At 43.9% G+C, this 23952-nt stretch overlaps 2 protein-coding genes across 5 annotated transcripts in view; one reads left to right on the top strand and one right to left on the bottom strand.

Moving 5' to 3' along the window:
- Positions 1-7065, top strand: part of LOC124002496 (ras and Rab interactor 2-like) — a 196353-nt gene extending 189288 nt beyond the window's left edge. Inside the window, 3 exon segments of the mRNA XM_046309928.1 lie at positions 1302-1433; positions 2405-2568; positions 3343-7065. Coding sequence (XP_046165884.1) covers positions 1302-1433; positions 2405-2568; positions 3343-3681 — 635 coding nt within the window. The 3' untranslated portion in view covers positions 3682-7065.
- A 2863-nt stretch (positions 7066-9928) lies between these two features.
- Positions 9929-22136, bottom strand: LOC124002980 (NACHT, LRR and PYD domains-containing protein 12-like). Of its 4 annotated transcripts, none has more exons than XM_046310854.1 (10): positions 21695-22136; positions 20939-21116; positions 18652-20316; positions 17144-17491; positions 12541-12708; positions 12270-12440; positions 11818-11961; positions 11566-11739; positions 11209-11382; positions 9929-11004 (listed from the first exon to the last, which is right to left on the bottom strand). In XM_046310854.1, exons 2-10 carry the CDS (start codon positions 21079-21081, stop codon positions 10992-10994), a joined length of 3000 nt encoding a protein of 999 aa, XP_046166810.1. In that variant the 5' UTR covers positions 21082-21116; positions 21695-22136; the 3' UTR covers positions 9929-10991. The 4 variants fall into 4 exon arrangements, with proteins under 4 accessions (XP_046166810.1, XP_046166812.1, XP_046166809.1 ...); XM_046310856.1 differs by having other exon boundaries at positions 20939-21040; XM_046310853.1 differs by having other exon boundaries at positions 20939-21808; positions 21923-22136.
- Positions 22137-23952: the final 1816 nt, after the last annotated feature.

Genomic DNA, 23952 nt, shown 5'->3' with positions numbered 1-23952 from the left:
CACACCTTTCCTATAGCTCACCTTGCCTTTCCCCGCGGTGTAACTCTCTCTCAGGGTGGATGTACAGGGAGGATGACTTCCTGCCCATACTGGCCTACGTCCTGGCCCATTGTGACATGCCTTTCTCTCTCTCTCTCTCACTCTCACTCTCACACCCCCCCCCCCCCCTCTCTCTCTCTCTCTCTCTCTCTCTCTCTCTCTCTCTCTCTCTCTCTCTCTCTCTCTCTCTCTCTCTCGTCTCTTCTTTTCTTTCTCTCTCTCTCTCTCTCTTCTCTCTCTCTCTTCTCTCTCTCTCTCTCTCTCTCACTCTCACTCTCTCTCTCTCTCTCTCTCTCTCGTCTCTTCTTTTCTTTCTCTCTCTCTCTCTCTCTCTTCTCTCTCTCTCTCTCTCTCTCTCTCTCTCTCTCTCTCTCTCTCTCTCTCTCTCTCTCTCTCTCTCTCTCTCTCTCTCTCTCTCTCTCTCTCTCTCTCTCTCTCTCTCTCTCTCTCTCTCTCTCTCTCTCTCTCTCTCTCTCTCTCTCTCTCTTCTTTTCTTTCTCTCTCCTCTCTCTCTCTCTCTCTCTCTCTCTCTCTCTTCTCTCTCTCTCTCTCTCTCTCTCTCTCTCTCTCTCTCTCTCTCTCTCTCTCTCTCTCTCTCTCTCGTCTCTTCTTTTCTTTCTCTCCCCTCTCTCTCTTCTCTCTCTCTCTTCTCTCTCTCACTCTAACTCTCTCTCTCTCTCTCTCTTCTCTCTCTCTCCTCTCTCTCTCTTCTCTCTCTCCTCTCTCTTCTCTCTCGCTCTCACTAGTCGCACTCTCTCTCTTCTCTCTTTCTCTCTCCTCTCTCTCTCTTCTCTCTCTCACTCTCACTCTCACTCTCTCTCTCTCTCTCTCTCTCTCTCTCTCTCTCTCTCTCTCTCTCTCTTCTCTCTTCTTTTCTTTCTCTCTCCTCTCTCTCTCTTCTCTCTCTCTCCTCTCTCTCTCTTCTCTCTCTCCTCTCTCTCTCGCGCTCTCCTCTCTCTCTCTCTCTCTCTCTCTCTCTCTCTCTCTTTCTCTCTCTCTTCTCTCTCGCTCTCACTAGTCACACTCTCTCTCTTCTCTCTATCTCTCTTCTCTCTCTCTCTCTCCTCTCTCGCTCTCGCTAGTCGCTCTCTCTCCTCTCTCTTCTCTCTCTCCTCTCTCTCCACTCTCTCCACTCTCTCTCAATTCCCTTCAATTCAATTTGCTTTATTGGCATGACGTAAGAATGTACATATTGCCAAAGCTTACTTTGGAGATGTACAATATTAACATAAAAATAATAATAATCTGTCTCTCTCTCTCAGGGAGGATGTACGGAGCAGATGACTTCCTACCGATGCTGACCTATGTCCTGGCCCAGTGTGACATGCCTCAGCTGGACACTGAGATCCTCTACATGATGGAGCTGCTGGATCCCACACTGCTACATGGAGAGGGTAGGTCTCCCATCACATAATGACACTGGATGCAATATCACAGTATACCGTTTACCTGGACTGATCATTGAAGAGGGGAGGTCTACCTGTCTGTCTCCTCCAACTGATCTATTCCTACCTTTATCTATCAGAATGAGTCAAGCTTGTGTTGTGTCATGCTGCTAAGCGACCCAGTGAACTGGCCGTCTTGCAAGGTTTTGTGGTGACAGATTTCACCTTCACACCTTCACACAAGTACAGGAGGCAGACTGACAATAGATATGCCCGGCCCAATCATAGTCCAACTTCAGGAACTTGGGTCAGGACAACACAATCTGGTCAGTTCTCCTGTGTGTCCGTATCATAAACCACAGTAAAAACGCAGCCCTACCTCCCTTTAACTCACAGTAATATTAGATCTAGACAGGTCTATAATAAATTAAATCTAGTATCTTGGTGCACTCTACCTAACATCATTTTTTTCTGCAATAAACAGGCAATTTATCTCAAAATCAAGTTCATAACCATGCATATGTGTTAGCTCAGGTCGTGCAAGGCAACTACAGGTCAAGTTCAAGCCCAGACTGGAAGGCAGGCTTGGTAGGAAACAAGTGTGTTCCACAGGAAGACTATGTGAATTGGAATGTTCATAAGGTTTGGGTGGGTTCCCTTGGAAAAGGTATTGTCCCTCTAGTTAGTGGCTTCCTGATGATTATCTTACAAAGGGCACTTCCTCTAGTCCAGTGTCCTGTTCTCAGTCCCAAACACACTGTAGGAGTGAAACGCGATATACTCACGTATAAACCAGAATGTATTCTTCACCAACATACAGACCGTATACGTCATTTTCCACCTCGTATAGCCTCGTTGACACATTAACACGACCACAGTCAAACTGCAGCATGCCCATATTAACATGTATTATATTTCTCTTCCTGGGTCTCCTCCTTCCCTGCCTGCTCTCCCCTTCTCCCCAACCTTCCCTCTCCCAGGTGGCTACTACCTCACCAGTGCGTACGGGGCCATGGCTCTCATCAAGAACTTCCAGGAGGAACAGGCAGCCAGGGTCCTCAGCTCCGAGGCCAGAGACACCCTGCACCAGTGGCACCGCCGACGCACCGCCCAGCGCACGGCACCCTCCGTGGACGACTTCCAGGTATCGCCCTGAACCCCATCTGACCCCCAGGCAGTGAGTTTGAAAGAACGCCCCCCTAAAACACTACCCCGAGACGGGGACTGAATCTGCATGGCTCCAGTGTGAAGTTTCCCTTAAGTACAGATCTAGGATCAGCTTTCTTTCCCCCAATCCTAACCTTAACCATTAGTGGGGGGAAATGCAAAACTGACCCAAGATTAGCGTCACGGGGCAACGTCACTCAACACCAATCTGCATGAGAAGCGCCGGTGGTGACATGCCGAGACCATCCCTCTACATCTGGATCTGTATTCAAAAATGATCTGGAACTATGAAGACACTTTTGGAAGAAAAATGTGTGTTTGATTTCCGGGTTAGAAACGGTCAAGAAGGGAGTGATATTGAGAAGGAAGCTGATAGGTAGATGAGATAGGACTAATCTAATGCATGTGATTGTGCGCTAATGTCACGTTGTCTGGGTTTTTCTCTGTTCGCTCTGAAATGGCTGTGTCTTCCTGTAAACGCCATACAAATAGTAGAGGCTATAGAGTCGTACCAAAGCTCCATCATCTTTCTCCCTGTGTGTCTTCAAAAACAAAAACATTCCTGTGTATTTGTGTCTCAGTGATCCTGCATATAACTGATATCCGTGTAATGTTCTCTGTCTCTCTTTGTGTCATTTTCTCCCATGTATTTTTGCATGTGTATATTTTATATCTGTTTTGCATGTTTGCATACATGTATATTTGTATCAGTGACACCTGTATCACATTCCTTGTATCCCTTCTCCTTCAGAACTACCTGCGAGTCGCCTTACAAGAAGTCAACAGCGGCTGCACAGCCAAAACCCTCCTAGTCCACCCGTACTCCACCACCGAAGAAGTATGCTCGCTCTGCGCCTACAAGTTCAAAGTTCATGACCCCGAGAACCACTCCCTCTTTCTCATCACTGAGGCAACCAGTCAGCAGCTAGCCCTGGACACACACCCCCAGCGAATCAAAGCGGAGATACACAGCCACCCAAACTCGCAACCCTTCCATTTTGTCTACCGCAGAGTGCCCAACCTTAACCTGTGTATACCAGCTAACCAGCACAATGGCAACTGCCTACTGCCTAGCCAATTGGATGAATGAAACTGAATTGAAATGAAATAAAACCTTATTGATCCCTAGAGGGGTCATTGGATTTTTCACTAGTGTACAAACACATACAGGAACAATTCAGACTCATACATCAGCACACATATACCTGAGAGAGCACTGATGGATGGTGGAACAAGTACAATACCTGACTGCTGAGACTGAGGCAGTCCTAATATGGACACCAACCGGGTATGATGGAATGATACTGAATGGTGGTACTGAGGATGTCCTAATATGGACGTGTATCCATAGAATGGTAGTGAATGGCGGAAATTGAAAAAATACACTGTATATTTCAACTATAGAGTCAGAGAATGTTGCTGTGTGTTGTGAAGGGATCCTAGACTACTCAATGGAAAAAAGTAGTTCCTATTCTTCTAAAAGGAGACAGAAAGAGGAAGCAGGTGTGGAGAGAAGTGTCTGGTGTCTGCATGCATTTCACTCTCTTTTTCGGGATACGGCACGTGAGCGTCAGGAGTTGGTTGGTCAAGTCCAGTGTCGGGTCAGCTTGGACTTTGTGTTTCCTAAAGAAGGAGCACAAAATGGCCGCCGCAGAGCCCTCCATACTCTGATACGCGCGCTCTGAGAACTGACTGGCGTTTCTAGTAGTATGTCTGGGGCCTGAAGTATACTTTTTAAGAAACACCCTTGTGTGACTCTTTTGTGAGGTCTTCGGACCAGGAAGTTCTCTTACATCACATCCTCACGGTCTGTTTTCGTTACAAGGACAAATGTACATGCATGCTCCTCTAGCAGAAGTCAGTGTATCTGATTGTCTTCTGCTAACACTGGGACCTGGTTAGAGAACGCTGAGTTTCTGCTCCTTTCCGGTGCTTGACTTGGGCAGGAGCTCATCGGAGCTGAGTACCGGCACCTCAGATGTTCTGCTCCTTTCCGGTGCTTGACTTGGGCAGGAGCTCATCGGAGCTGAGTACCGGCACCTCAGATGTTCTGCTCCTTTCCGGTGCTTGACTTGGGCAGGAGCTCATCGGAGCTGAGTACCGGCACCTCAGATGTTCTGCTCCTTTCCGGTGCTTGACTTGGGCAGGAGCTCATCGGAGCTGAGTACCGGCACCTCAGATGTTCTGCTCCTTTCCAGTGCTTGACTTGGGCAGGAGCTCATCGGAGCTGACTACCGGCACCTTAGATGTTCTGCTGCTTGAGCTCCTGTTCCTCTTATACAATATTAGCTCAAAAGTATTGTGGAGCCCCTGCACCTGAATTTGATCAGTACCGGCAGCCAGAATCAAGTCCAGTGCTGCTGCTTTCTATCCAGGTCAACACATAGAGTGGGATGACCCGACTGTGTGATCTCACAGTTGTCTTTTACATTACCTCTGGGGCTTGATTCAATCCGTATCACCGAAATTCAGCGCTATAGCGGAAGGTTGACGTTTATTGTCATTGAGTCTTGCCCTGGGAGCAGCAGTGAGCGATTTCCGCTAGATGGGCCAGCTGCAAAGCCAAAATGGTCTATTTCGTAAAAATTCATGAAAACTAAATGTAGCTTTTTGGTCATAATTTAAGGTTAGAGTTAGGCATTCGGGTTAGCGGTTTGTTTAAGGTTTGAGTTAAGGTTAGGTTTTTATGATTTGTGGCTGTGCCAGCTAGTGACCACTCTGCAGAGCTGACTCCAGGGCAAGATTCATGACAATAAATACCGATGCTTGATTTCTGATTGAGCAGACAAAATGCAGTTTACTATGAATGCAGTCTCCATAAACGTGGGAACATTGCCATTAAATGTAAATCGCGCTATAACTTTGAACTTCAGCGATATGGATTTAATCGAGCCACCTCACTGGGCACAAACTGGTTGAATCAACGTTGTTTCCACATCATAAAAAAAAAACGTTGAAACAACGTGGATAGACATTGAATTGACGTCTGTGCCCAGTTGTCCTGGTGTGATGTGTGAAGAAGCTAAACAGATGCTTTGCGATGGTTGTCTGGACTTTGATGTGGATTTGGCGACCCCTACAAGATAATTGAAGAATGGCTTGCAGCAGTATAGACATCATATCAACTTGCGTACTCTTGAGTTTACAACCTAACTGTCATTTGCAATGCCATTATATTCAAACAAAAGAGAAACCCGCACACTGCTCTTGCTGGTATTACTTATTTTGAAATATGCTTTAATTAGAGCAAGAGCAATGTGCAGGTTTCTCATTTCTTTGAGGTTATCATATTCCCTCGCACCTGCAACCAGATAACTCAGATGTGCGAGTGTTTAAAAAAAATAAGAAATACAATCATATCAAATTATATAAGTGAATATATTTTTATGTAGCATTTTGTATTATTATTTTCCTGCAGTTGCTGGTCAACTGTAGACAACGTAAAAGTGTAGATTGTGTTTTTATAGGAAAATTATATTTTATTTGGATTGAAAACGTAACCAGTGAGTTCCTGAGATCCTTTTCCCCACATGCCGTACGATTTTATGCCAGTAAATTAAACCAATAAATATTTTGGAGACAGAATCTGAATTGACTCAACTAAACGTGTGTCTATATCAACTGCCTCAGCAAATGGGAATGACTGTATTCAAAGTTGTACTGGAAAGTTGATATTGTATTGGTTGACGAGAATATGCTATTTTTGTTTCTGTCTGTTATCTATAGGGGTCACTGGCTGGTTCCTTATCAGCTATTGAGAAGAGATTTGAATCTAAACTAATTTCCCCTTGAGGATTAATAAAGTACAATCTCATCTCAGTCAGTATTAGTGTGTATTACTGAGAGAGTTTGGTGATCTCTAAAAAGAGAACGGTCAACCGTTTTGTTGAGATAAGTATTGTACAGTCAGTTGATATAATGGTAACCATTCGGTTACGACATAACCATTTCTAACCACTACTGCACATACTGACATTCTCCTCACACATTTTGTGATTGCTAACACCTGTATGATTGTCTTCCATCACTGTTTTGCCCTTTTCAAAACGTGACGAGTAGAAATGGATATGTAGTATGTTCGAATAATATTATGGCACTTAATGCTATTCTTAAAACACTACTGCTAAACCAACCAAACTGTATTTTTCATCTTGTATATATTCTGGGGGATTTAAAAAAAAACATGTATTTTTCAAATTGTAATGCAAAGAAAGTTGGTGAAATGACGGGGGTTGGGGGGTTAAAATATGCGAGATGGTGTTGGGTGTCCTGTAGCCTTTCTTTGACTATTGAACCCATTAAAACTAAAACTCCCCATGATGGGGTTCTTTTGTTGACCCTGAGTGACCATTTGTTGCCATGTTGGACTAAAGTAGAAGTGAATATACTTTAATAAGAAATAACATGCATCTTAAAATGTTACTCCACAAACAGTTACTGTCGTTTGTCTTTGAATAAAAACACCACAATGTAATCCATTTGAACAGTTTTATTTGTCGATTACATTTAGCAAATCACAAATGTGAAAAATAAAATGCAGAAACGAGTATGTGTGTAAATATATCCATGATATAAACAAGAGTCGTTAAAGCTAGATCGGACACAGTATGAACCTCCTTCGGTGCATTCAGTGGGATATGTTTCTTTACGCATGAATCAATATCTTCGTATCTCCTCTCCTTTCTTTTGCATGTTTTTCGATCTGGTGTTATTTGCCATAAGCATGTGGTGGCCATCACTTCAACTGTCTCTTGACTTTAGACTAGAGCCTTTTCACACTTTTCAGACTCCGATGCGTGATTCTTTTTTCTTCTTCTGAATGCTTAAACACTAACAGTGATTCTTGAAGCACTATCTCTGAAACCATTAACACTTGTAGCCGATGCATTTACCAAGTGTGCCAAACTGAATGCACGTTCTCTGCTTTACACTGAGTTTGTCATTTTATAACACACTTTTTTTGCAAAACTGTAAACACCACCCACTGCTTTACACTCAGTTTGCAATTTAATAACACACTTCTAGCAAAACTGTAAACATTGGTCTCTACATTGCTACACTATTTCGCCAATTGCCTTTCCACGTTGGCACATGTGAAAACACTTTTAGATAATGAGTTCACTTACAAATCAGAGTTTGAGAACTATACATAGGCCACTGGTAAACATTTGGTTTGGACAACAATGGAGGCCAATATTGGACAGAGAGGAAGAGGGGTGAGAGTAGGAGGAGGAGAAAGAGGAGGACGAGGAGGTGAAGAAGTAGGAGGAGGAGGAAGAGGTGAAGTAGGACGGGGAAGAGGAAAGGGAGTCAGGAACACAATAACTGATGAAAACATGTTGTCAACCATGGGATGAGCATGAGGGAGGCTGGGCAACGGGTTCAACCAAATCTGAGCAGTTATGCTGTTGCAGGTATCATCCGGATATTTCGAAATGAGAACCGGTAAGAAACTGTAAATGCTGTAGTCTTACTGGTACAGTAATATGTAGTGTACATTCGTAATGAGAAGGATCTATCACTAAAACCATTCAAATGTTTTATAGAACTGCAAGAAAACCAGTACCTGGTGGAAGAGGGGGACTGTTCACCCCAGAGCTGGAGACCCACATTGTGGTCATTGCAAATAACTGTATCAGACTCAGAGACCTGCAGGACCACATAATGGTAGATAACACCATATTCTTAAGCGTCAACAGAGTGAGTCTCTCTGCACGGTCGTCTACTGAAACGCAAATGAATTAGAATGAAGCAGTCCCTTTCGAAATAAACTCAGACCGTGTAAAACAACTGAGATATGAATATGTGCAGGTAAACTATACTATCCTATCATTGGTACTGGATCTGGAAGTGTCTGGTGCCCCATTCATCTGCCTCTCTCCCCCCACGAGCCGTCTCCTTTCGCTCTGTGCGCCTCAGCTACAGTGCAGTCCTTGATGTGCTGCAACATCTCTCCGTGTTACATAAACAATGAAAGCTGTCGAATGCTCTGTCGACTTTGTCTTTTGCGTAAAGTGAGGGCTTGACTACACTGGGATTCCATTATGTGCTGATAATCTACTCCGAGCATTGTCAGCAGGCAACGTCAGTTATTGACGCCTGCACAGTGGGCATAATTTGGGCTCTCTTGCGCCGAGGCAGCTCAGGCTCCTAATCAGAATCGCAGTTAGAATCAGAATGTAATGAACAATTCCCCTATTGGTCATCTGAGTCGATCTCAGCATCAAGTTCCTCCCCTCCATCTGACCCCATCTCATTCAAATCTCAGTTATCAGCGCTTCTCGCACCTCCATTCTCGGTCTTGCTATTGTATGAACGACTTCCGCTTCCACGCCACCCCTCTCTCGTTTTTCCAGCTTCTTCTTCTATGTTAATGGCGGTCAGCAAACAAACGTTAAAGGTGCATGCCACCACCTACTGTGCAGGCGTTTGTGCACAATCACGGTTTACAACATCGCATTTCTAAATCATCCTACCCAACTCAGTATTTCTGAGTTAATGAAAGAGGCCTACTAACTAACAGTACAGTTTATTTTAATGAATGTTAAAAAACGTGAACGTTTTAATACTAATTTATCAGCAATACACGTACAATATATAAAATAAAATGTTATTAATGTATGTTTTCATTCATTTTAGAACGTTTTAAGCACAAAACACCCGAACGTTTAAACACAAAACACCCAAAAAACAGTCCCCTGTGCTTGTAGTGGTATATACAGTAACTTATAACATATGTTGAATCATACAAGGCTGATATTCAGTGACTCACCAACTTCAAACATCAGCTATCCGAGCAGCTAACCGATCGCTGCAGCTGTACAGTCTATAGGAAAATAGCCCACCCATTTTCGCCTACCTCATTCCCATACTGTTTTTATTTATTTATTTTTCTGCTCTTTTGCACACCAATATCTCTACCTGTACATGACCATCTGATCATTTATCACTCCAGTGTTAATCTGCAAAATTGTATTATTCGCCTACCTCCTCATGCCTTTTGCACACATTGTATATAGACTTCCCTTTTATTCTACTGTGTTATTGACTTGTTAATTGTTTATTCCATGTGTAACTCTGTGTTGTCTGTTCACACTGCTATGCTTTATCTTGGCCAGGTCGCAGTTGTAAATGAGAACTTGTTCTCAACTAGCCTACCTGGTTAAATAAAGGTGAAATAAAATAAAAAAATAATGTGGTGATAAATACACAAATCACTAATTGTCAATGGAATTTTAGAATTCCTGTGTTCATTGACCATTTCAATTAAAATGATTGTCTGTTTCTAAGAATTTGTAAGATCCTTATTTGCATAAAATAGACAGACCAGTCTATCAAAAAATTAGCCAATAGCATTTATTCTCAGAGCACGCTGCACACAAAACCCTGTACAACAGTTTATATATCAAATATGACGTTTTAAAATGTCCTTCTTCCTATCGATCAGGACAAAGCAGGTTCAAAAATAAATGACACAAAATATAACTGGATTAACTCCTGAAGTCTCACCATAATTTATTACCACTTTAGCAGACAGTTCCAGATACACAAAACCTGGAGGGGCTCTCACTGTCTTATTTGATCGCCACAGAGTTATAGTTGAGTCGGTTCAAACATAGGTTAATGACCCTCTTTGCTTACTTAAGACAACCATTGTGAAGGAAGGAATGTGGGTGTGTATCATTTCCAATTACCTCTTATCCATGCTACATATCCTCTTTCTTTGGAACTAACATTATTCATCAGATACTGTAAAACAGGGTAGAGTTTAATTAGTTATAGTTCTATTTAAAATGTAGATATTGTTTAGTCATTATTCATAAAATTCCTAACACTAATGCCCGGATGACGCTGGGCCAATCATGGCCGGTTGTGATACAGCCTGGAATCAGAATTGGTAAGGGTGAAAATGTCTCCAAACGGATTATTCATTTATCCAGTCCCACTATAGGTTCCCAATGATGACACATTCTTGGTTAAACAAGAAAACGCAATAAGGTCATTATGTAAAACATAGCATCACCCTTCTCTTCAGTAAAGGCTACATTGTATACTGTAACATCTTGGATTGACATTGATGTGCAAATAAAATACTGCAATAGAATTCGGGGTTACTGAGCATGATTGAGGCAGAAGGTACTGAGTAACATCCTTTAGTTTAGTACACAGACACCGTGGGGACATCCTAAAGGGCATCCTACTCTATAGAATTCTATAGCATTAACTTTTTCAAGTTTAGGCACTTCTTTAATAAGTCTGTACAACGCTCAAATCCCCGTCTGCGCCCCGAGATAGCATCCTGTTCCCTTTACAGTGAAGCACTTCACCGGAGCGAGAACAGAACTTGAAGACCAAGCCGAGACGCCAAGATGAACCCCATCAAGCGAGTCAAGACCTCTCTCAATCGTTGATTCTAGAACAAAGAATAGTGTTACCACCATAGACACATAATCCTACAAAATAATGTTCTCATTCCATCCCTATTCTAACAGAATTGTCCACCGAGGGGCCACACAATCCAATTATGAAAAGTGGACACACACACACACACACACACAAAAGTCATTGTAAATAAATTACTAACATCATTGTAAGCTTTGATGGCATCAGTACTTACTCTAGAGTCTGTAGTTTGTAGCGTTGATTGTCCCTGATGTCGGAGAGAATTCTCAGTCCTTCTTCTCCCGTGTCATTTCCCATCAGGCCTAGTTCTGTGATGCTGGAGTGGCTGGACTTCAGGGCTAATGCTAGGGAGGAGCAGCCCTTTACTGTGATCCCACAGCATCTCAGACTGGAGGGAGGGAGGGAGGGGGGGGTGAATGTGGCAAGAGAGATGGGAGATGGGTAGAGAGAGAGATGGGGATCAGGTCATTTTGTGAATATGCTTATAATAATTCATTGTTTGAAGAGAGTGCGGTGTGATATCATAGACCAAGCAGTGAGCTTTATAACCCTCTCTAATGCTATTACTTACAACAGTCTCTCCAGTGTACAACACCTGGACGTCAGTCCCATGTAGAGAGTCTTCACCCCGCGGTCTCCCAGGTCGTTTCCAGAGAGATCCAGCTCTTTCAGGTCGGTGAGGTTGGAGCTGAGAGCTTTGACCAGCACCTCAAAGCATTTCTCTGTCAATTTACAGTCACTCAGCCTAGGTGGGGAGAGGTAATTACATTGAGAAGGTTGCCCCCCTCACACACACGCTAGGTCTAACCGTTGCAGAACTCACCTGAGGGTCTCAAGTGAAGACAAGCAGAACAAGACATCGGCCCAGTCATCCGAGTCGCCCAGATGGTTCCTGCTGATGTCCAGCTCTTTGAGGATAGAGTTGAAACGAAACCCTCTGACAAGGGTGATGCCACAGCTCGCCACACTGGAGAGACAAGGGTAAAGAAAAATAAACTCTTCAATATTCAGCTCCAGACCTAGGTTCAAAATACTGTCTAACAGAGACTTTAAGTGTTCGCTTTAGACTGCCTGGAGAGCTAGATGGGAGGACAGGGTTTGCACTTTTGCGACTATTCTATTGGTTCCATTGTGCCAGGCAAGCTCAATCAACCCAAGTCTGAGAAGTATTTTAACTAATTTCAAATAGTATTTGAACCTAAGTCTGCCAGGTTACATGGAGTAGGGGCTAAGGGAGATTGGCCCGTACACTCTTGGTGGGGTAAGCGAGCTTACATGAGTTTCTCCAGTTGACAGGCGGGCAGTCCGAAGACGTTGCAGAGCATCTTGACCCCCTCGTCCTTCAGGTTGTTGTTGCTCAGGTTGAGCTCCCTCAGACTGGGGATGTTCACCAGACACCTAAACATGTTCTCACAGCATTTCTCAGTGAGCTGACAACAGTACAACCTGGTGGTGGAGGGAGAATGTATGGTACATTTACTACAGGGAACATTCCACTAGAATCAGTGAGGTGGAAGTGTACTACAATACTCCAGACAGTACTCACTCCAGTTTGTATATCTGGGTTGACTTCAGTGTGTCCATGAGCAGCTTCACCCCCCGGTCTCCCAGGTCGTTCATGCTGACGTCCAGCTCTCGCAGGTGTCTGGGGTTCTCTATCAGCAACACCGCAAGAGAGCGACTCTGCCCCAGGCCCAGCTTGCAGTTTGAGAGCCTAACAAAGATTATAATACTTTAGAAGATGTGGCCTATGTGGTCCAACGGTGAGTGTCGCGAACCCCAGCACAGAATTATGTGGTAGAATGGCGCTGGAGGATGGCTGACGTTTTAGTGCTCCTAACCAACGGCGTTATTTTGTTAGTGTCGTCTACAGCTAAAAAACTATCTACCTAGAGAGTTGTCATCTGTATTTTTCGTAGCTGTCCACCTACCACCACAGACCGATACTGGCACTAAGACCGCACTCAATGAGCTGTATACCGCCATAAGAAAAAAGGACCAACTTTCTACCAGCATGTCACATGTGCAACCAGAGGGGGAAAAAAAACCTCTAGACCCGCTTTACTTCACACACAGAGACGCATACAAAGCTCTCCCTCACCCTCCATTTGGCAAATCTGACCAAATCTGACCATAATTATATCCTCTTGATTCCTGCTTACAAGCTAAAATGAAAGCACCAGTGACTCGGTCAATAAAAAAGTGGTCAGATGAAGCAGATGCTAAGCTACAGGACTGTTCTGCTAGCACAGACTGGAATATGTTCCGGTATTCTTCCTATGGCATTGAGGAGTACACCACATCAGTCACTGGCTTTATCAATAAGTGCATCCATGACATCATGCCCACAGTGACTGTACGTACATACCCCAACCAGAAGCCATGGATTACAGGCAACGTCCGCACTGAGCTTAAGGGTTAGCTGCCGCTTTCAATGAGTGGGACTCTAACTCGGAAGCTTATTAGAAATCCTGCTATTCCCTCCAACGAACCATAAGACAGGCAAAGCGTCAATACAGGACTAAGATCGACTAAGATCGAATTGTACTACACTGGCTCAGACGCTCGTTGGATGTGGCAGGGCTTGCAAACTATTACGACTGTTACGTTCCCCAGTTTCTGTGTTGTGGTTTTGTGTTAGAAGTCGACCGATTAATCGGAATGGCCGATTAATTAGGTCCAATTTCAAGTTTTCATACCAATCGTTAATCTACATTTTTGGACACCGATTATGGCCGATTACATTGCACCTCACGAGGAGGCTGCGTGGCAGGCTGACTACCTGTTACGCGAGTGCAGCAAGGAGCCAAGGTAAGTTGCTAGCTAGCATGAAACTTATAAAAAAACAATCAATCTTAACATAATCACTAGTTAAACTAGTAATATCATCAACCATGTGTAGTTATCTAGCTTGTCCTGCGTTGCATAATTTATAAGTTGCCTGTTAATTTATCATTGAATCACAGCCTTACTTCGCCAAACGGGTGATGATTTAAGATGCATTCGCGAAAAAAACAGTCGTTGCACCAATGTGTACCTAACCATAAACATCAATGCCTTTCTTTAAAATCAATACACAAGTGTATATTTTAAACCTGCATATTTAGTTAATTTTGCCTGTTTTTTTCCCAAAAAAATCCAAATTTATAGTTTCCGGATTTGACCATATTAATGACCTAAGGCTCGTATTTATGTGTGTTATTATATTATAATTAAGTCTATGCTTTGATATTTGAGCAGTCTGACTGAGCGGTGGTAGGCAGCAGCAGGCTCGTAAGCATTCATTCAAACTGCACTTTCCTGCATTTGCCAGCAGCTCTTCGCTGTGCTTCAAGCATTGCACTGTTTATGACTTCAAGCCTATCAACTCCCAAGATTAGGCTGGCAATACTATAGTGCCTATAAGAACATTCAGTAGTCAAAGGTATATTAAATACAAATGGTTTAGGGAGAAATAGTACTATAATTCCTATAATAACTCCAACCTAAAACTTCCTACCTGGGAATATTGAAGACTCATATTAAAAGGAACCACCAGCTTTCATATGTTCTCATGTTCTGAGCAAGGAACTTAAAACGTTATCTTTTTTACATGGCACATATTGCACTTTTACTTTCTTCTCCAACACTTTGTTTTTGCATTATTTAAACCAAATTGAACATGTTTCATTATTTATTTGAGACTAAATTGATTTTATTGATGTATTATATTAAGTTAAAATAAAAGTGTTCATTCAGTATTGTTGTAATTGTCATTAGTGTATATATATATACACACACACAAATCGGCAGATTTAATTGGTATCGTTTTTTTTTGGTCCTCCAATTATCGGTATCAGCGTTGAAAAATCATAATCTATCGACCTCTAGTTTGTATGTGATTGTTTGATTTGATTATTGAAATGGTTCACTTTACATTAGTAATTATTCTGTTTTTGTTCCCAGGGGGGAAGGGGAAGGCACCTTGGGAGTGTTTAGACAAGAGGCCTGTGGCCATACATATACCCGTAGTATGTACTCTGTCTATGCACACTAGGTAAGACCTGGGCGGACCAACCCCTGTATTTTGGTTAGCGTGCCAGGTGGCATTAAGAATACGTAAGTAGTGGGTAGGTAGGAGAGGGGACTAACTTTCTTTGCTTTGTCAAGTGTCTTCACTGACATTTTCAACTTCTCCCTGTCCGAGTCTGCAATACCAACATGTTTCAAGGAGACCAGCATAGCCCAAGAACACTAAGGTAACCTGCCCAAATGACTACCAACCTGTAGCACTCACATCTGTAGACATGTAGCGCTTTGAAAGGCTGGTGATGGCTCACATCAACACCATCATCCCAGAAACCCCAGACCCACTCCTATTTGTATACCTTCCAACAGATCCACAGATGATGCAATCTCTATTGCACTCCACACTTCCCACCATGACAAAAGGAACACCTATGTGAGAATGCTATTCATTGACTACTGCTCAGCGTTCAACACCACAGTGCCCTCAGCTCATCAATAAGCTAAGACCCTGGGACTAAAAACCTCCCTCTGCAACTGGATCCTGGACTTCCTGACTGGCCGCCCCCTCATGGTAATGGTAGGTAACAACACATCCACCATGCTGATCCTCAACATGGGGGCCCCTCAAGGGTGTTCCTCAGATCCTCAAAAGGTTCTACAGCTGCACCATCAAGAGCATTCTGACTGGGTGCAACACTGCCTGGTATGGCAACTGCTCAGCCTCCGACCTCAAGGCACTACAGAGGGTAGTGCGTACGGCCCAGTACATCACTGGGGCCAAGCTTCCAGCCATCAGGAACCTCTATACCAGACGGTGTCAGACCAAGTCAACCTTAGTCAGACTGTTCTCTCTGCTAGTGGTACCGTAGTGCTAAGTCTAGGTACAGGGGGCTTCTAAACAGCTTCTACCCTCAAGCCATAAGACTCCTGAACAGCTAATCAAATGCCTACCCAGACTATTTGCATACCCCCCCCCCCCCTTTACACTGCTGCTACTCTTATTATCTATGCATAGTCACATTAATAACTCTACCTACATGTACACATTAGCACAATTACCTCGACTAACTTGTGCTGCCACACATGGACTCTGCACCGGTACCCCTGTATACAGCCTCCACATGGACTCTGCACCGGTACCCCCTGTATACAGCCTCCACATGGACTCTGCACCGGTACCCCTGTATACAGCCTCCACATGGACTCTGCACCGGTACCCCCTGTATACAGCCTCCACATGGACTCTGCACCGGTACCCCTGTATTCAGCCTCCACATGGACTCTGCACCGGTACCCCTGTATATAGCCTCCACATGGACTCTGCACCGGTACCCCCTGTATACAGCCTCCACATGGACTCTGCACCGGTACCCCTGTATACAGCCTCCACATGGACTCTGCACCGGTACCCCCTGTATACAGCCTCCACATGGACTCTGCACCGGTACCCCTGTATACAGCCTCCACATGGACTCTGCACCGGTACCCCCTGTATACAGCCTCCACATGGACTCTGCACCGGTACCCCCTGTATACAGCCTCCACATGGACTCTGCACCGGTACCCCTGTATTCAGCCTCCACATGGACTCTGCACCGGTACCCCTGTATACAGCCTCCACATGGACTCTGCACCGGTACCCCCTGTATACAGCCTCCACATGGACTCTGCACCGGTACCCCTGTATACAGCCTCCACATGGACTCTGCACCGGTACCCCTGTATACAGCCTCCACATGGACTCTGCACCGGTACCCCTGTATACAGCCTCCACATGGACTCTGCACCGATACCCCTGTATACAGCCTCCACATGGACTCTGCACCGGTACCCCCTGTATACAGCCTCCACATGGACTCTGCACCGGTACCCCTGTATACAGCCCCGCTATTGTTATTTTACTGTTGCTCTTTAATTATTTGTTACTTTTATTTATTTTTTTCTCTTTTTTTTTTTACAGCATTGTTGGTTAAGGGCTTGTAAGTAAGCTTTTCACTACCTACACCTGTTGTAATTCAGCACACGTTGTAATTCAGCACAAAATAAAATGTTTTGAATACAATGACGTTACAAGTGGGGGTAGACATGATCAGAACGGGGTTCCTAGCCATTGATTTTTCAACGCATTGATCAAAACTCACTTCAGGATCTGCAGTTCGCACTTAACAACCTTTAGTCCGTCAACGAGATGAAACACGCCGGCTTCTCCCGGTTCATTGCCGCTGAGATCCAGCTCTCGCAGGTGCGAGGGGTTGGATTTGAGAGCTTTGGCCAGAGCGGCGAAGCCATCCTGTTTCACCCTGCAGCCGGACAGTTTCAGTCTCTCCAGTCGGCAATGTGGCTTGGCCAAGCCGGCCGCCAGCAGTTGTACTCCTGAGTCCTTCAGCGTGTTGAAACTCAGGTCCAGAGCTTTCAGATTGCACACCTTTGAGGTGAGCGCCGAGGCCAGACCTTCACAGAATATCTCAGTCAGATTGTGATATGACAGCCTGGTGGGAAGGAGGGTTAGGGAATCAAAAGGAACATAGGCATATTAGCAGACAATAAACCAAACAACTACCTCTTCCCCTACAATATTTATTTTGCTCCTTTGCACCCCATTATTTCTATTTCTACTTTACACATTATTCCACTGCAAATCTACCATTCCAGTGTTTTACTTGCTATATTGTATTTACCTCGCCATCATGGCCTATTTATTGCCTTTACCTCCCTTATCTCACCTCATTTGCTCACATTGTATATAGACTTGTTTTTCTACTGCATTATTGCCTATGTTTTGTTTACTCCATGTGTAACTGTGTTGTATGTGTCGGACTGCTATGCTTTATCTTGGCCAGGTCGCAGTTGCAAATGAGAACTTGTTCTCAGCCAGCCTACCTGGTTAAATAAAAGGTGAAATATTTATATTTTTTTAAACAACAGAACTGTGTAATGATCACAAGACAGGTCTGAATGACCTGTGACGACAATTATCTTGTAGCGTTACAGACATTTCATATCGATATATACAGAGAGCGCCAAAAGTATTGAGTTAGTGACAGTTTCGGTTAGCTTTGTACTTCAACCCTACGGATTTAGAATGATACAATGACTACGAGTCTAAAGTGCAGAGTGACAGCTTTACTTTTGAGGGTATTTCCATCCATATCGGGTGATCCGTTTAGAAATTACAGCACTTTTTGTACATAGTCCCCCATTTCAGGGGACCAAAAGTATTATGCCAAATTCACTTGTGTATTAAAGTAGTAAAAAGTTAAGTATTTGGTCCCATATTCATCGCACATGACTACATGAAGTTTGTGACTCTACAAATTGGTTGGATGCATTTGCTGTTTGTGTAAGTTGTTTCAAATTATTTCGTGTCCAATAGAAATGATTGGTAAGTAAGTGTCATTTTGGAGTCACTAATTGTAAATAAGAATAGAATATGTTTCTAAACACAATAGTTTTGGTCCTATAAAATGGGGAGAATAGCCTATGTACAAAACCTGATTTCTAAACGGTTCACCTGATATGGATGAAAATGTTATTTTATCACATCCAAGGTGCTGGAGTACAGAGCCAAAACTAAAACAAATGTGTCACTTTCCCAATACTTTTGGAGCTCACTGTAATAGCTGGTCTCGTTAAATGACCAAGTACTTACGTGGCCGTCTGGGAAGCTTTGATCACTGGCAGCATCCTCAGAAGTTCCTCGTCTCCTCTCTTCTTTACTTCCAACCCAAGCATGTCTATCGGCCCAGACTCTGACGCCACTAACAGAGAGGCCAGGTCGGACCAATGTGCACGTGGGTATTTGGCATCTGGGGGGATTCCCGTCTTGAGAAAGTGCACGCCATCCGTTTCTAAAGAGCTGTCACCCAATTCCGTCAGGCATTTCAGCAGGTTGAGTGTCCTCGGTGAAGCGGGATTCTCCATGACCTTCTTCTTGATATACTCTACTGCTTCCGTCAGTGTCTCCGACAAATTGTAGCCGGCCTCTGCAATTGACTGGATGAAGTTCTGCGTGAAGCCTAGGAGGAACCGGAGGAAGAGGTCCAGCTTTCCGTTTTTGCTCTGCAAGGCCATGTCCACTGCTTTCCTCAGGTTTTCATCTGGGCTGTTGCAGGATTGGAGAAACCACATTGCGGCAAAGAACTCCTGAATGGTGGTATGCCCAAAGTAGTAGATCTTCTGTTGGTGCAGCCCAATATCCTCCCTGAAGATGGGTATGCTTACTTTTGCGTATACAGCTGCCACTCGGGCATCAATGTTGCACTCTCGTAGGTCTTCCTCGTAGAAAACCGTGTTGCCTTTCACCAACTGCTTAAAGGCTAGTTTCCCCAAGTTAATAGCCATCTCCTGTGCATTCTGGTTCTGTGTTTGCAACAGGGCGAGTAGGTCAGTGTACACTGGAGTCAGAGCTCTGGGGTCACATTCTTCATTGAATAGAAATGTCTTTCTCCAGAGGACTAACACACAAATCGAACAGATAAAAGGTATCTGGCACAAGACGTAGAGGCTTTTTGAGTACTTTAAGTAGGCAATAATTGCATTGGCCTGGTTCTTGTCATGGATTGCTCTCCTGAAGAACTCCTCTTTCTGGTAATCTGTGAAGCCTTCGATTTCTGTCACTTCGTTGATGTACTGAAGAGGGATGCGACTGACTGCCGCAGGTCTGGATGTAATCCATATGTGAGCGACGGAGGGAAGAAGGTTACCGTTAATGAGGTTTGTCAGCAGTGTCGGCACAGAGGAAACCTCGGTGACATTGGTCACAATCAGGCTGTTCTTGAAGTCGAGAGGACGTCGGAATTCATCCAGCCCGTCAAAGATGAGCCAAATTCTGAAGTTCTCCAAGTTGGAAATTCCAGGTTCTTTCAATTCTGGGAAAAACTTGTGAAGAAGTTCAATTAGACTCAGTCTCTCCTTCAGCAAATTCAGCTCCCGGAAAGGAAGAGGAAATAAGAGAGGACATTCCTGGTTTCCTTTTCCCTCTGCCCAGTTAAGAATAACCATCCGCACCTGGCTGGTTTTGCCAATACCAGAGACACCCTTTGTCAGTGCTATTCTGACTTGTTCGTTGCCTAGTTCAGAATCAAAGTATAAGCCTATGGGTGAGCATGTCCCTTGGTGTCTCTTCCTGTAGGTTGGCTCAATTTGAATGTACTCATGTTGGTTCCCCTCTCCACTTTCACCAGGTGGATAGTGGAGATCACAATGAATATAAAATGGATGCTCAGTTTCCCCCCCTGGGGGACTTTGGTACTTTTTCTTCAAGATAGCTTTTAGCTTATTGCTGAGTTTTGCCACATGGGAGGCAGAGACTTCCCTGTTAAATTGGCAAAAGAAAGTATGTCATTTCTATACAAAGCAGGCATACCTGTGAAGAGTTTCAACCATATTGTCTGTTATATATATATATATATATATATATATTCTTGTGAGAGCCCACCAGTTGACCTGAATAGTCTCCCTTGTAAATGAACGACAAGACCGTAGGAGCCTTTGAGACCATTCCTATATGTTATGGTCCAGCTTGCTATCTCAATAAAAGTCAGTGCTAGGAACCTCTTGGTGCTAAAATAACAACTCCTTAACATGAATTTTTGGTTGGTCCAATGTGATTTACAATTGTAAATGCATTCCACAGGAAGTAGGGAGGCAGAGACGCCCCTCCGATTCATCACTTTAAATACTATTGTGAAGAGTTGTGGAAGAGTGAACTCCTTCTCGGTCGGTAATGAATATCCTAGATTGAATTAAAGTCTGACTTTTCGTTCTAAACTATCGTCATAACATCAATTCTTAGTACTTTACAGAGGGAATAAACTAATGTTTATATGAACATAAAATAAGCCTACAGTGTATTCTAAATTACACATACATTCACCACAGTCATTTGAACAGAGGACAAGGTCAAAATGAGTCTATGGAAAATGTAATTGTCTTACCTTGGTTCAGTCTGATGTTTTTCTCTCCCAGGGCGAAACATTTTCCTCAAAGGCGGATTTCCTGTGACCAAGGTTTGTTTCCCTCCAAGGCAGAGGCAGTAGCTGTGAAGGGGACAGTAAAGGCAGGCAATCGCGTCCCTCATGTGATGAAGAAAAGATCCCACTACCAACCATAGACCTATAACACAGATTTAGGATATTGTCTTCCTAACTGTATTAGCAATAGTGCTGTGTGTATGGGGCTACAGTAATGCACTGGCAAGACTCAATTACACTGCCTCAATTCAATGTCTGCTCACAGATTAGAAATGATTTTCTAATAAATTAATTCAGTTAAATAGGCTACCTAAAGAAGACACAAACTGACAAAAACACGGAGGACCTATCCATTCAGGCACTATTTTTTTTAAATAAATCCGTTTAGGATCAGGCCAAAAACGTTGCAAACAAAAAACGGGGAGCTCTAACGGCACACGAATGCAGTGTAATCCCTGGCCTTCAAAACTAACAAATGGATTATGCAAGGGGGGTCATCCCAAATGATTTATAAATGCAAAAATCTGACTACATCGTCTAACCACTGAACTCGCTTCCGCGTTTCTTTACATCCGTTCCTTGGTGCAGGGCGAGCCCACGACTAGCCAGAAAAGAACTAGCTAAAATGCGGCATGCTGTCACCCCATTGCAACTTTATCAACTCTAATTTAATAGCAAACACATAATGCAATTCTATAGTTGCTTGTTTGATTTCCTCACTTGATTCTACTCCATCACTGCGTCTCAGTAAATATACGTGTTTCAAAATAGGTCGAGGAGGCAGCTTCAAACTCCGTTGCGGTTTCCAGTCAAAACAAGGTACCCGCAAAAGTGCTAAAAGTCAAGAACAGGGGCGCGTTCAGCAAGATACAAAGTTTTGGAACGTCCAGATAGAAATATGCTATGTAGAACAAACATGCCTCTTGGATTTGTTCAATAATGAATTACGTTAATTTCTATCTGCAATGTTCGAGAACGTTTTGCAAATGAACGTGACCCTGTTCACACCCAGTACACATTTGAGAGGTAAGATCATTTTTGTCCACCATCAATTAGATGTAATCTCAGATATCATAATATGGCCATAGAAGTGTTGTAAAATAAAATGGTGAGATCCTGTTGAGAAGAGATTCCTGCTGTAGAAGAGAATGAGGTGACCTGGAAGCGGAAGTGTGCGTAGTTCATAGGCTATAATGGCAAGACCGCGAATTGAGGGTGATAGGAGCGCTGACAATGCTACGGGATTTGGATGAAATAGAGTCAGATGGAGGGGAGGAACTTGATGCTGAGATCGACCATTATGATGAATGGGGGAATTATTCAATAGATTCCGATGCTGATTAACGATGCCCAGCATGCAGGTGTCAACAACTCAGATGGAGGGAGAGGAGAAGGAGTAGGACGGCACGGTTTGGATAAAACAGCCAGTGGACAACGGTGCAGGTCGGTTATGAGCACAGAATGGCACCCCATTGGAATCGGGCTCTACACTTTACGCCAAAGGCAGAATCGACAGAGCATTCGACAGCTTTCATTGTTTATGTAACATGGAGATGTTGCAGCACATCAAGGACTGTACTGTAGCTGAGGCGCACAGAGCGAGAGGAGACAACACATGGGACATGTCTGTGGATGAGCTGGAAGCGTTCATTGCGCTCCTATATGTCCGAGGGCAGTACGTAGGAATAAACACGCCTTTGGAGAGCTTCTGGAACGAAAAACATGGGGCGATTTTTTTTCTTCCCCCGAGTCACTATGCCCACGGAACCGCTTCAGAGAGATCATGCGATACCTGTGTTTTGACTCAAGAGAGACCAGACGCATGCGCCTGGAAACGGACGTTTGGGACGCGTTTGTACAGCACTTTGTTTTCTCTTACAAGCCAGGAGTGAACATTTCCGTGGAGGAGCAATGTTTCCCCGCAAAAACTAAGTGCACCTTTACGCAGTACACCCCCTACAAGCAAGACAAGTGGGGCGTGAAGTTTCGGTTGGCAGCTGACGTCGACAGCAAGTACGTGCTGAATGTCTTTCCATATGTGGGGAAAGGTGACTCTCAGCGTCCTGAAATTGTGGTGATGAGGCTTGTAAGACCTTACCTTGGCGAGGGTAGGAATGTAAACACAGACGAGACCTTCACATCACTGCCATTGGCAAATAAGTTGATTGACAAGAACTCAAGCTTATAGTCGGGGTTATGAAAGTGAGCCGGGGGCTGCTTCTCTCTGTGAGCAACCAGGCACAGGCAGAGCTGTTCTCCACAACGGCGTTGAAGCACGACAAAGCAACACTGGTTTACAGATGTAAGGCAAGAGAAAACGTCTGTATCCTAAGTACTAAGCATCGGACAGTTGCCATTGACGGTGACACAAAGAGAAAACCAGAGTCCCTGACGCACTATAACAACACAGATGTATGTTATAACGTCTTCTGTTGTAGGAAAAATAATTCTAAGGTATTGAACTGTATTCTATTCCAGGTTGGTGTGGATAACATGGCCAGACAGTTCACGGTGAAAGGGGCTACTCGCCGCTGGCCTGTTGCGGTATTCTACAACCTGCTTGACCTGGCTGCTATCAACGCGCACGTTTTGTTCACCCAGTGCACCGGTAAGACAACCCCGAGGAGAGATTTCATCATGTAGTTGGCATGTAAATGTAAATGTAATCATTATTTATCGTACATTGCAGCACAGTAGGTGGCGGCATGCGCGAAAACGATTGTTCTGCGGACCGCTATGATATAATAGAAGCAGGAGAAGAAGAAGGCCAGGGCGTCACTCACTGTACATGCTATTCGACTAACTAATGCCGCAGAGAAAGGGGTAGGTGAAGTGAAATTAGCTCGGTTAATTGAAGATAATATATTGTTAATATTGTGTGGTAGCCAGGCTCAGCAAGAGAAGATTTAGAAAATGGCTTAAAAAGATTTAGAAAAAGCTTAATGGGAAGAATATTTAAAGCCATGTCCCTGGTGCTG

The sequence above is a fragment of the Oncorhynchus gorbuscha genome, linkage group LG18 (assembly GCF_021184085.1).
Source record: "Oncorhynchus gorbuscha isolate QuinsamMale2020 ecotype Even-year linkage group LG18, OgorEven_v1.0, whole genome shotgun sequence".
Lineage (NCBI taxonomy): Eukaryota > Metazoa > Chordata > Actinopteri > Salmoniformes > Salmonidae > Oncorhynchus > Oncorhynchus gorbuscha.
The sequence above is the reverse complement of the archived record's forward strand: the minus strand, read 5'-3'. Positions and strand labels throughout refer to the sequence as shown.

Excerpts from the sequence above, each read along its gene's own strand:
- LOC124002980 (XM_046310852.1), bottom strand. The coding sequence starts at position 21,081 with ATGAGGGACGCGATTGCCTGCCTTTACTGTCCCCTTCACAGCTACTGC. Across the intron at positions 20,317-20,938 it reads AAACATCAGACTGAACCAAG|GGAAGTCTCTGCCTCCCATG; the intron begins GTAAGACAATTA and ends CCAATTTAACAG. Across the intron at positions 11,383-11,565 it reads TGTACACTGGAGAGACTGTT|TCTGAGATGCTGTGGGATCA; the intron begins GTAAGTAATAGC and ends CCCTCCCTCCAG.